Source organism: Diabrotica virgifera, chromosome 4 (genome assembly GCF_917563875.1).
Source record: "Diabrotica virgifera virgifera chromosome 4, PGI_DIABVI_V3a".
In the NCBI taxonomy this organism is placed as follows: domain Eukaryota; kingdom Metazoa; phylum Arthropoda; class Insecta; order Coleoptera; family Chrysomelidae; genus Diabrotica; species Diabrotica virgifera.
This window is the reverse complement of record NC_065446.1, coordinates 62,633,857-62,647,038: the sequence shown is the minus strand read 5'-3', so window position 1 is coordinate 62,647,038 and position 13,182 is coordinate 62,633,857. Positions and strand designations below refer to the sequence as shown.

The 13,182-nt window shown below is 33.2% G+C and overlaps 1 protein-coding gene across 1 annotated transcript in view; it reads right to left on the bottom strand.

Annotated features, from left to right (window-relative positions):
• The window catches only part of LOC114338059 (neuroligin-1-like), a 472,731-nt gene that overhangs the window by 328,847 nt on the left and 130,702 nt on the right, over positions 1–13,182 (bottom strand). The window contains exon 5 of the mRNA XM_050649228.1: positions 2,403–2,688. Within this exon, the coding sequence (XP_050505185.1) occupies positions 2,403–2,688 (286 nt within the window). The remainder of the gene's footprint in view (positions 1–2,402; positions 2,689–13,182) is intronic.

The window sequence follows — 13,182 nt, the reverse complement described above, 5'->3', positions numbered from 1 at the left end:
GCAAAAGGCTAACATTGTGACTGTTAGTAAAAAAAAAGCATGTGGCAAATAGTTACATTCTGATGAGTAAATGAAACTAGCACACTATGAAAGTGGTAATATGGAAATATATGGTTTACATAATATAATTTTATAAAGTATGGCGACTCCAAGTCAATGTTATTGGATTTTATACTATTAGTTCTTAAAGTGCAATATGGTTCCCTGCTCGAATAGATCGCGTGGTTTTTCCAGTTCAATGAACATATTTGGAGAGGGGGTAACCCCCTTCGCGTTCACGGATGATCTCGCGGTGCTAGTAGCAGCACGGGATAGGGAGAAACTTCTGTTTCGGGTACAGCACGGAAGTGGGCTGATTAAGGACTGGATGAATGACCATGGTTTGAGTCTCGTGGTAGGAGAAGACGGAGGCGGTAATCTTTAAAGGCCCGAGAAAGAGAGATGGAATGGTGTTTGATTGTGCGGGCGTGCGGATCACTCCTAAGAGGTACGACAAGTACTTGGGAGTAATCTTACATACGAACGGTAGTTGGGGAGAGCACGTCCGGGAGGTGACTCGTAAGGCAGCGGAAAGAACGGCTGCGCTGGGGAGGATACTGACTGATATGGGGGAACTAAATCCGAAAGGAGGAGGGTTCTACATGGTGTTGTTCAATCTGTCATCCTCTACGCGGCACCAGTCTGGAGTGCAGCTATGGAAATACAGGCATAAAAGAGGCTTTTGATACGCGCAGACAGAACAGTCTGCTCGGGTGGCAAGTGCTTACAGGACTGTGTCTGCTGCTGCCCTGTGGGTGTTTACCGGCTGTGTCCCCTTACTTGTGTTGGTGAGTGAGAGAGATAGAATGTTCCAGCAGAGAAATAGGGAACTACAAGGGGAGAACGTTAGAAGCGAGGAGAGGGCCACATATATTGAGATGTGGCAGGCCGAGTGGAATGTGGCGGAGCATGTGGCACAGTGGACGAAGTCACTGATACCGAATCTGCGGACACAGGCGCCTAGACTATTATCTGACGCAAGTGCTCACAGGACATGGTAGCTTCCGTAGTATAGCTACCGTAGTATAGCTACTTACACTGATTCAAAAAGACGGAATCGGACAATTGCCTGTATTGTGGGGCGTCGGACAGTGTGTCACATACCCTTTTGGAATGTGTCAGATAAGCAAGGGAAAGGAATGAGCTAGAAAGCGTGTTTGAGTCTGTGAGAGAGATGGTAGAGAAGATGGTGATGGATGAGCGATGGTGGGACAACATCCACAACTATGTGAGAAAGGTTCTGTCGATAAAAAAGAAGGAAGAGCGGGAGCTAGACGCAGTTCTAGCAGTTATCGCCGACGCACAACTGGGCCCGCAGAAATAGGAAGAATAAGAGGTTGACAGAATAGGATTAAAGAAAGTGGTGGTCGGATGAGTGCGAGAGACGGACGCTGATACGTGACGCCGAGCGACTGAGAATCAGGCAAAAGAAGGATATCGGGGAGAAGTTATGTTCTAACGGGCGATTCCACCCGGAGAAGTTATGCTCTAACAAACAGGCGATTCCACCCTGATGCCCTAGTATGAGAGGGGCGGGGTTTAGCTGGTCCCAGCCACATCGGAGTTACGGAGGGCAGGGATGTCCGACTTAAGGCCAAACTGGTTGACGTGACACTGATGAGGTTTTAGCTCAGGAACCCAGCACTCTCATAAATGTTTACCTTCGACGTCTGTTTGCAGATTCCACACCTAGTGATGAAAACAAAAACTTCAGTGGACACAGACCAACTGAGATGTAGGAAATAAAAATGTCTTTGTCAAAAGTGACATGACATGATATGTCAAAGTAGTCAATTTTTGGTTGTGACCTTAAAATGAGTTTGGTTTTGAATTTAGATTTCAGTTATACTGTGATGGTTGTTAATAAGTGTCTTAAAATGCAATTTAAATTATTTTACTATTAGAATATAGTATAAAATTCTAAATATGCAACTCTCTATTACAGAAAGAATTTATAAATCATTAGGTTGATGGAAGTATAACTCATGGTTGAATCTATAACATCATAGATGGTATGAAAAAGTTAAATTTAGTTTAAAACGAAATAAGAGAAATATATTTTACTGTCAACATCATAGTTTGTAAACGGAAAGAAAAGAAATGTCTAGCTGAAGAAAAACATATAAATATAAAATTAAAATAAAAGAGTAATGTTGCTTGCCTCATATGATGGTGGAAAATTTATAGGTTTCTATTGATACTTTCCTACCTCTACTAGTTTAATCTCTTTTTATTGCACAACGTATTGTGTTTTCCGTCTTTTCCGTTATTTTGCCGGTTATTAGTGTACTCATCACTGTATTTCATTGAGCACTAATAATAAATTTCTTAAAAACATTTTAAAAAGTAAAGAATATACTTACTGACACTAAGATAAAATTGCGTCCCTATTTCGTAAGGATCCCACACAAGTCCTTTATATCGCGTTTTCTCCCGTGTAGTTCCATAATCCGGTGGAACAGTGTCTTTACTACCTTGCGACGGAGAATTAGGATCACCACTTTTAACGAAATTGCTTATGAAGTTAAGCATAGCTTCCGCAACACCAAAGTCCTGTCTACTAAAGTTCTGAGGGAAGTGGGGCATACCACCGACCATTGGTAAGCCCAATATATAGACGAGGTCTTCACCTCGTATGCTACCCAGACGCTGCAAAATAAAAGAAAATGAGGCAGAACTTAAAAATACTGTCATTACTTACAATTTAAGTTTAATATGGTGTAAATATGTACGCCAGTCAATGGGAGCAAGAATAGGATATTACCTCCGAATTCTATCCTACTGCATGGATTTTAATGAAATTTTGGGCCTAGCCTCTACTTATGTCCTAATTCAAAGTCTAACCTATGCCGATTTGTGCTTTTATCTTGGGGGTGGTTCCAATTTTTGTTTAAAATTACAAAGGAATTCGCTAGAGAACCTAATTCTAAGCAAAAACTGTTCTACATTTTTTTGAGATATTCGTGGTTGAAAGTTATTGTCCATTTTCATTGAAACATAATACCTTTTCGAACGGTTTTTTGCGAATACCTTAAAAACTGTGCATCTAACTAAAAAAACTAGATTAAACATTTTTGTACGTTATAAAAGAACAAAGAAACACTTGACTTCATAAATCTTCTAGCTATAACACAAAAAGAGATATGGTAGGTGAAAATAGTTTGTTTTTTGGAACATTCTCAAATTGGTGTATTCAACTTGAAATAACAGAGAAACGATCAACTTAAGGTGTATAATGCTACCAATAACTTTTGTAGTGTTTGAAAAGACCTTTAAAATGATATATACTAGAGGTCCATTACGTTAAAACTAAGCGAACTTAGCAAACAAAATTGCTAACTAATGTATTTTAAGAAAAAATGGGAAGTAATTTTAACCCCCATCCATAAAAATGTAAATGCATCGTTTTCCTTCCACAATACCTTTTATTATACTGTTATTTCTATGTTTAAAAAGTTGGACGGGTTTAAAATGAATGTTTTTTGAAAAAATAAGATTAAGTTATAGAGCGCATTTTTAAATTTTCTTAAAAATCTTTCTTTTTCTCCATGTAACTTGCAAATGATAAGAGATAGAATAATGAAAAATAAAAAGGAAATTTATATCTGAAAAAGCCCTACATTTTTGTGTGGTATTTTTATTTCGTATCTCTTATCTTTTTCGAGTTACATGGAGGAAAAGGAAGATTTTTAAGAAAATTTAAAAATGCGCTCTATAATTTAATCTTATTTTTTTCAAAAACCGTTCATTTTAATCCAGTCCAACCTTTTGAACATAGAAATAACACTATAATAAAAAGTATTGTAAAAGTAAAACGATGTATTTAAGTTCTGATGGATGAGGGGTTAAATATACTTCTCATTTCTTCTTAAAATACAGTAGTCATCAACTTTTTTGCAGAATATCTCGCTTAGATTGGATGTGATCGACATTTAGTATTGCTCATTTTAATGGCCTTTTCAAACCCTACAAAAGTTCACCTATAAGTAGTATCATTATACACCTAAAATCGACAGTTTCTGTGTTATTCTAAGTTGAATAAACATATTTGAGCATGCAGCAAAAAAAAACAAACTCTTCTTACCTACCATACCCCTCTTTGTATTTTAACTAGAAGATTTATGAAGGAACAAATCCCTTGTTTTTTATAACCTACAGAAATATTTTATATAGTTTTTTTTGTTAGATGCATAGTTTTTAAGGTATTCGAAAAAACCGTCCGAAAAGGTGTAATTTTTCCATAAAAAGGGCCAATTTTCAACCACGAATAACTCAAAAATATTGAGTTTTCAAAAAATAATTATAGAACAGTTTTTGCTTAAAATTAGGTTCTCTAGACTCTTCCGCGGCTATTTTAACCAAAACATTTTTCACTCACGAGAAGGGGTGGGAACCACCCCCAAGATAAAAGCGCACATCGGCATAGGGTAGACTTTGTTTCTTGGGATATTCCCTACTAACTGTGAAAATATCAAATACGTCGATGTAGTAGGATGGAATTCGGAGCCAAATACCCTCATTTACTGCCCTAATGTTTTTATAATAATATATAATATAATAATAATAATGTTTATTTAGGAATAACAATAAAGATTTACAAAAAAAATAAAAAGCATAATGAGTACTACCTAAATAAACATAAATAACTCACTGAAGTTGAGCTACCCTGTATATATATATTACTAATATACATACAAAAGTAGCACCCCTTGTGCGTGAGACTTAAAAATATAATATAGGTACTAATTTACAAATATAAACAAACACAAAAAATATTTAACAAATGTATAAATGTATAGAGTTATATGAAAATTTATAAAAATACTAAAAACTCTAATATTAATCAAGAAAAAATAAAAATATAATAATTTTAATATAATTTGTGATATAAATGTGGCCATCAATAATTCAAGAAACGTCGCAGTTGATAATAAAAATCTATTTAGATACAATTTTTATTTTCGATACAATTTTTTATGTCTTATTTAAGTTTATTTATTACAATTATTGTCCATTGATAATTTCTTCGCAGAATTTTGTTGATTTGTTCCCAATCCATTGTTTAATTTCATATTTATATCTATGTTTTTTATAATTTTTAAATTGTTTTAAATTATCCGGTAGCAAATTGTATAATTTGGGCCCTATGTAACCAACATATCTTTGAAGGATGGATTTATTACATTTTGGTAGAATTGTATTATGTTTTCTATATCTAGTTTGGTGGGCATGACTGTTAAAATTTAATATTATCTTTTTTTCATGTATGTGTATAAGGGCTTTATAACACAATAATTTACGTACATTTAAAAATTTACTTTCGTTATATAACAGCTCACTAGAATATCTTAAATTTTTCCCGTATATAATTCTAATTAGCCATTTCTGAATAATATTTATAGAATGTAAGTAATTATTGCGTATTCCACCCCATCCTAAAAGACCATATGTGAGTTGAGATTGTATAAGTGCATAATAAAGAATTCGCAAATGAGTTATTCCTAAAAATTGTTTTAAAACTTTAAATCTTGATAAGAGTCCTCTTAATTTATTTACTATATTATTTGCTTGGATGTTCCATCGTAAATGTTTATCAATAATATTATACCTAGATATTTAATCTCGTATGTATGTGGAATTTCATTTTTTGCATCAATTTTTAATGAGCCAAGGTTTGGGAGGTTATTAACATATGATGTAAATGGTATATATTTTTTTTTCTATATTTAAGGTAAGTTTATTAAACTGAAACCATTTCTGAATTGTAGAAAAATCTGTTTCAGATTTTTGTTTTAAATTATTCCATGTATTTGCATCATAGAAAATAGCTGTGTCATCTGCAAAACTTATTATTTTACCTGTTACATTCAGTCTGAATAGATCATTGATATAAATATTGAAGAGAATTGGTCCCAAGACTGTTCCCTGTGGTACTCCGTAAGATATAATTCTTCCTTTACTGATTTCTCCATCTATAGAAACATGTTGTTGTCTATTTAGCAGATAACTTTCTAGGATGTTATATGCAAGTCCTCTTATACCATAATTTTGAAGTTTATTTAGCAGTATTTTATGTGAAACTGTATCAAATGCTTTTGCTAAATATATAAATATACAAAGAGATGGTTTTGCATTATCAAGAGCTTTGTAGATGTTAGCTGTTAGAGCACAGATTGCATCTTCGGTTGATTTACCCTCTTGAAACCCATATTGACATTCAGATAGTATATTAATTTTTTTTAAAAAATGTGTTAGTCTTATTTTAATTATTTTTTCGAATATTTTGCCTATATTTGAGATTAGAGTTATAGGTCTATAATTTTGACAATATGTTTATATTTTTAATATGTTAATAGTTCCAATTTTTAATATATCTGGAAAAATGCCTAAATTAAGACATGAATTTATTATGTATGTTAAGGGATTTGAAATCTGTTTTGTTATTTCTTTTAAAGTTTCAGATCTAATATTATCGTGCCCTGGTGACTTTTTATTTTTTAAAGATTTTATAACTTCTTCAACTTCATTTTCAGTTGTTGGAGACAAGTACATAATACTATTATCTATTTCCAATATGTTTGCTTGAAATTCAGTTGGTTCAGAGATCATTTCTGCATATCGTTTTCCTAAATCGGTATAGTAGTCAACAAATTCATTTGATATGTCTGTTTTGTTAGTTAGTACTTCATTATTTTGTGTTTTTATTAGTTTTATGTTTGTTTTTGAAACGGTTTTTCCACATAGTTTATTTACGCATCTCCATAAATTTTTAAACATATTTTTGTTAGTATTTATTAACCCTTCTGCATAAGTTTTTTCTGCTTGTTGAATACGTTTTGATAAATTATTTTTACTTACTTTGTACCTGTTCTGTAAATTTTTATCATCGGGATGAGTTTTTAATGATTTGTATAAATTATTTTTATCATTTATTAATTTAAGTAACGATGGTGTTATCCATGGTTTTTTTGTATCTTTCTTTGTGTTTAATTTTTATTTTCTTGGTATTTAAGTTTATATAATTTTGTAGTTTTGTAATGAAACATTCCATGCTCTTATTGACATCTCTTTCAGAGTAAACTAAAAACCAATTTTCTTGTTCTAAATCTAATTTTAGTTTTTCGTAATTGATAAATTATTTAAACATTTTTGATTGCATGACATTTAAATTTGTGTTGTTAAAATTATTAATACTGAGTGCTATAGGTGAATGATCAGTAATATCATGGTATCTAAAAATATAAGATTTAATATTATTCTCCAAATTTAAAGAATATTTGACAAATAAATGATCCAGACAAGTTTTACTTGCGGGACGTGTATATTCGTTTATATATTATATAAATCCATACTCACTCATGATACTTTTATAGACTTCTACGAATTCTTCATTATACTCTAAAAGATTAATGTTTATATCACCTACAAAAATATGAATATCGGATTTATTGATATTATTTAAGTAATTCATTAAATTATTATTAAATGTTATTGGACAAGTATTTGGTGACCTGTATAGAGCTGATAAAATTATCTTCTTGTTGTTAAGTAAAATTTCTAATTCAATTAGTTTTGTTACTGTTATATCTACTATTTTGTATTTATGGTTAATATACTTTTTTATATAAATTATTACTCCATCGTTTTTGTTAAATGTACCTGAATTGTATATTAATGTATAACCTTCAATTTGAAATAAATCCAAATCATTTAGTTTAAAAGTTTCCGTTAAAATTATAAAATCGAAATCTGTTTTACATTCACATAGAAAAATTACAAAAGCATCAAAATTTTTTTGACAACTTCTTATATTCAGATGCATAATATTAAGAGGTTGTAATAAATTATTAATTAAAGTATTAAAGTTTGTCATTGATTCTAGTATGCATGATTTTTTATCAACTACTTCATATTCTTGAATAAATGCATCCATATTTTTTTAGTAAATTGAATTTGATTTCAATAGTTAAATAAAAATAATAAAAAAAGTTAAAAGCTATTAAAATGTTAAAAAATGTTAGTATAAATAATATAAATATTTGACATACAAATATTAACAGATTTTGTGAACACAAAAAGCAAGATAAACGATTTTTACCTTTTATTATAGTAGAAATATTTTATTTTAGGTACTATAGTATTTATTTGTTATATCGTAATCTCGTTTTTTGTTTAGACTTGTTAACATTAGTTTGTTTATTAGTAATTTGTAGTCTATCAGAAACTTTGTTGTTTTTGGGAGTGTTTTGAGATACGCCCTTTCGGCTTAGGAGGGCAGTATATATAGTATACAGTATACAAAATGTATATACACATCGACGTTCGTTTCAATTTATGTTTTGACTTAATTTGATTGAAAATTAATCGTACCGCATGGGAAAAGTTATAGAGGACGGACTATATAATACCTATATGTCTGAATTGCCGATATAAATGAGTCAGATTAAATAAATTATTAGAAGAATTTTTTTACTAAGCAACATTTTTGTTTAATTCATTAATATTTTTTGTATTTTGACAACGACACCCGATTTGGGCTTCGAAACGTTAATAAAATAATTTTTTTAGTAAAATTGTGGCTTATTCCCCATCAAAACTAGTTAGTTGCTGAAAAGTATCGTTCTCCTCGTAATAGTTGCCCTAAGTACGCAGTCTATTTTTTTACATAATTGAAGAGTTCCCTATTCTGGAAGGCCGCTATTCTTAATACTTCCTCATTTCGGACTCTCCGTCCATGATATTCTAAGCATTCAGCGCAGGCACCACATTTCAAAGACTTCAAGTTTGCTAATGGATTGTGCTTTAACTTCCATACCGTACAAGAGAACCGGCTAAACTTTAGCATCTTGTATCTCACGTTGAAATCCAACTTGCCATCAGTCAGAAATTTACGAAGCCTCAAAAAAAGTATATCTGGCTTGTTCTACTCTGCTCTTTATTTCAATCTCATGGTCCAAACCCAAGTATTTAAACTGCCTAACTTGTTCGATTTCTTCTCCAGCGACATACATCTTTGCGTTTGGGGAATTAATTCTACCTATTAATCGTGTTTTTGTCTTCTTGATATTTAATTTCAATCAATGGAATAATAACAAAACCCATAGAAACAAACACAGGAATCAGGCAAGGAGATTCACTAAGCCCTCTACTGTTTAACATAATGTTGGATGCAATAATAAAACAAGTGAAGAAAAAAAGAGGGCACAAAATGGGCGATAAAGAGATCAAAATACTCTACGCCGATAACACCGTGTTAGCAGCAGAGTGCGAAGACGACCTACAAAGATTACTGCACGAATTCAACATTAACGCAAAAGACATGAATATGAAAATATCAGCCCAAAAAACAAAAAGCTTAGTAATAGCCAAAGAACCTATAAGATGCAAATTGGAGTTAGACAATCAAATTATACAACAAGTAATGACTTTCAAATACCTGGGAATTAATCTATCAGCCGACAACAATATCGAAGAAGAGGTAAAAGACCAAATAATTAAAGCCAATAGAACGGTGGGATGCCTAAACGACACAATTTGGAAAAACAAATACCTAAGATCAGTGGCGACGCGTGACTTTTTCTAAAGTGTTACCAAAACCAGATATTAAATATATACCAGATATATTATATATTATCTATATATATATATAACGTATTTTATAAATATTTTTATATATACAGTGTTCCCATACATCAAAGTTTGTTCGACTAGACATTAAAGAATTAGACATTAAAGATCTAGAAGAAGTTATAGATATAGATATGTACCTATACATTAAAAAAGTTTTAAATCGACAGGTTTTAAAATGAGCAATAGGGGTTCTAGGTGACTAGGTGAATAGTGTGTTCTATAATTATGTAATGGATTTCTTCTTCTGCACGTGCCGTCTCTAATGGAAAGAACCACAGGAAGATCGAGACTTAGGTATCAAGACAACTTAGAGGACGACTTAAAATCTATTGGACTTAGAGCATGGAGAAAAGTTGTCAGAGACAAAGGTGAATGGAGGATTGTTCTGAAGAGCGCTTTGACTCATGAAAAGCTGTGATGCGACTGTTGATGATAACGACTTAACATATCGTGGATGGACCGAGTAACGAAGAGGTATTCTGAGCTGCTTCAATTCAGCATTTAATCTCTTTAATTGGGTCTAGTTCTAGTTGGTCTGTCATGTAGCATCCCAGTTATTTAAAGTGAGTTACTCTCTCAATGTGTTATTAACATATCTACAGGGAAGCATTGTCATGAGGTTGGCCACCAATTTTTATAAAGTTTGTCTTAGAAGCATTAATTTTTAGAGTAAATCCTCTTCCTGTCGTGTTTACGACATCCAATAACTCTTAAGGGCCCTTTTTATTCTTCTTAACTCAGGCGAGACTCGTTAGTCTCTGGCACTTGGTCATAAGACCTTTGTACCAAACCATGTTCTTCTCCTTAAACTTTAATAAGTCCTGTGACCTCAACGAAGGCCAACAGTTTTCTTATTGGTTGTTTTAGGATCTCTTCTGGCTCACACCTCATTTGACCAGTGTAGTTCTGCCTTACATCACCTAGCGCACTGCAATGGCGTAGTATGTGTATGGCAGTTTCTTCTTCCATTTCGCACTTTCTGCACCATGGTTCATTCACCTTACCTAGTTTGTATAGGTGATTTCTTAAACGGCAATGTCCAGTCACCATTTCAGTGACCGTTTTGATCTCTCGTTTATTGAGGTTCATCAAACTGTTCGAGAGTTTTTTATCAATATTCTTGATTATTTTTTTAGTCTGGATTTTCCCTTGAGTGGTTCTAAATTTATTTTGATGATTATTTATCAGCCATTTCTGAACCTCGTTTTTCATAGCATCTTTAGTGATGCCACAGAAAGGTTCTGGGCCTTCAAAAGTTTTTCTCGAGCCTTGTTTCGCTAACATATCTGCTCGTTCGTTCCCATGCACCCCTCTCATGACCCGGCACCCATATTAAAGACACTTTATTGTCTTTTGCCAGGTTATTGAGGAGATCTTTGCAGTTTCTCACAGGTTTTGATTTGGTGAGAGGGTTCCTTACAGCCAGAATAGCCGATTGTCTATCTGTGTAAATGTTGATTCTCTTAGCTTTAGGGTCCTCATCAATGATTTCATCAATGCAGGCCACCAAAGCAAAAACTTCAGCCTGGAAAACCGTTGTATATTGAACTAGGTTGTAAGATTTATTATAGTTACATGTTTGCCCAAAGACTCCTGATCCAGTACCATGGGCAGTTTTAGATCCATCAGTGAACCATATTAAGCCTCCATTAATGTTTGGGACTTTTTGTTCTCTAGATGGTATAATTGTGTTAATCTTCTCAGTGAAGATTAGTTCTGGTGTCATCATATCTAAGTTCATCATAAAGATGGATTTCTCAAGTATAGTCCCAGTAATGTTTGTGTGTCTATTCAATACATAATTTGACCTCCAAGTATTGTTTGCTTTGAGCCTCAGGATGGTCATAAAGGCTACCGCCGAAATATACAATTCCAGCGGAGGGAGACCTGTGATAGTCTCTAATGAAGCCGTTCCTGTACTATTCAAGGCTCCTGTTATATCTAGAAGCACTTGTCTTTGTAGGGTGGTGAGAGTGGTCACACAAGATTGCAAAGCCGTCTTTCTCCACCAGAGTACTGACCCATAAGTAACTGTCGGTCGTATCACTGATGTGTACAACCAACATATCACCTTTGGTTTCAATCCCCAGGTTTTACCTACAACTCGTCTGCAGTTCCAGAAGAGTCGCTTAGCCCTATTGGTTATATTGGTAAGGGCCCTGGATACTATTACAAAAAAGAACAGTGTCCTCAGAATATTTAAGAATATTGATCAGTTCACCATTGATTTTCACTTCAACAGTCTTTATCTTAAAAAGCCTGTTTGAATATTGTACGACTGCTTTCTGTTTGGCATTTACTTTCCAAAAACATTTTGATTATCTGTACCTGCTAAAACAACATAAAATTCTTTAACGTTGTATTAACTAAAATGATTTTAAAACGTTTTTATATACTTGGCTTGGTCTTTGTAACTATGTCACTATATTCGCAAATTTTGTAATACAGGGAAATTTTAATTTTTTGTAATTCAGGTACAGTAAGTACCTGAAATTTTCAGAATAGCTCAGAACTAGCTAACAATGCAATATTTGCCTGTTTTTAAATGGATAAATCGATTTTTTTAATTTCAAATTTTTTAAAAAAATGTGACTAATGAAATGACTTTCTCAGTAAATGACAGTAGAAGCCTCGGAGGTGTAACCAGAGAAGGTTCCCATTGTTTTCAGTCTGGTGGGATGTAGAGTAACACTACGTTGTTTTATATGCCATTAGAGTGAAAAATTAGTATTTTGCTAGCAGTTGCCACTAGGGCATCTATGTCATTTCGTTCTTTGCAATCCGTGACTGCACGCCGGTGTTTGTTTTTGGTTGACTCAGAGAGAACAGCATATGTGCCTCCTGATGAGAAACTAATAAGTTTCGAAACCGGTAGAGGTGCTTGCTGCACTCTCTGATTGAACTAGAATATGATGCGGCTGTATTTTCGTTTTGCAACAAAATTGAAAATGGTTATTCATCTTTGATTTACATGTTTACTCTGATTGGAGTACGAAGGGAACCATTCTCGTTGGAACTTTACCGCGCTGAGCAGATGGGACGCGAATTATAAATTGTAAAATTCCCTCATCTTCCTTAGCCTCAGCATCCGTATGGCTTGCAAATTGTAGAAGGCTCGGAGGTATAACCAGAGAAGGTTTCCATTGTTTTCAGTCTGGTGGGATGTAGAGTAAGATTACATTGTTTTATATGTAGGGTTACCATAATTTATTAAGGCCAAATCCGCACAGGGGTAGTCCAAGGGGTTGTAGAAAATGTAAAATGTGAATTTGACTGTGTTGCTACCTCTACATTGTACATATATGCGAAATGCATATGGCACAATTAAAAGTACAGCTGTTTCACTACAATAATATGCAACTAACATCGAAAATCTCTGCCAGTTTAAAATACATATACACCTATGTTTTAACATACTTTAGACGTAAGGTGCTGCTCAGAATGAAATTTCCCACCGTTGGGCCTAGTATTTTCCATTTTTTTTTAGTAAAGAAAAAATCCAGACATTTCTCA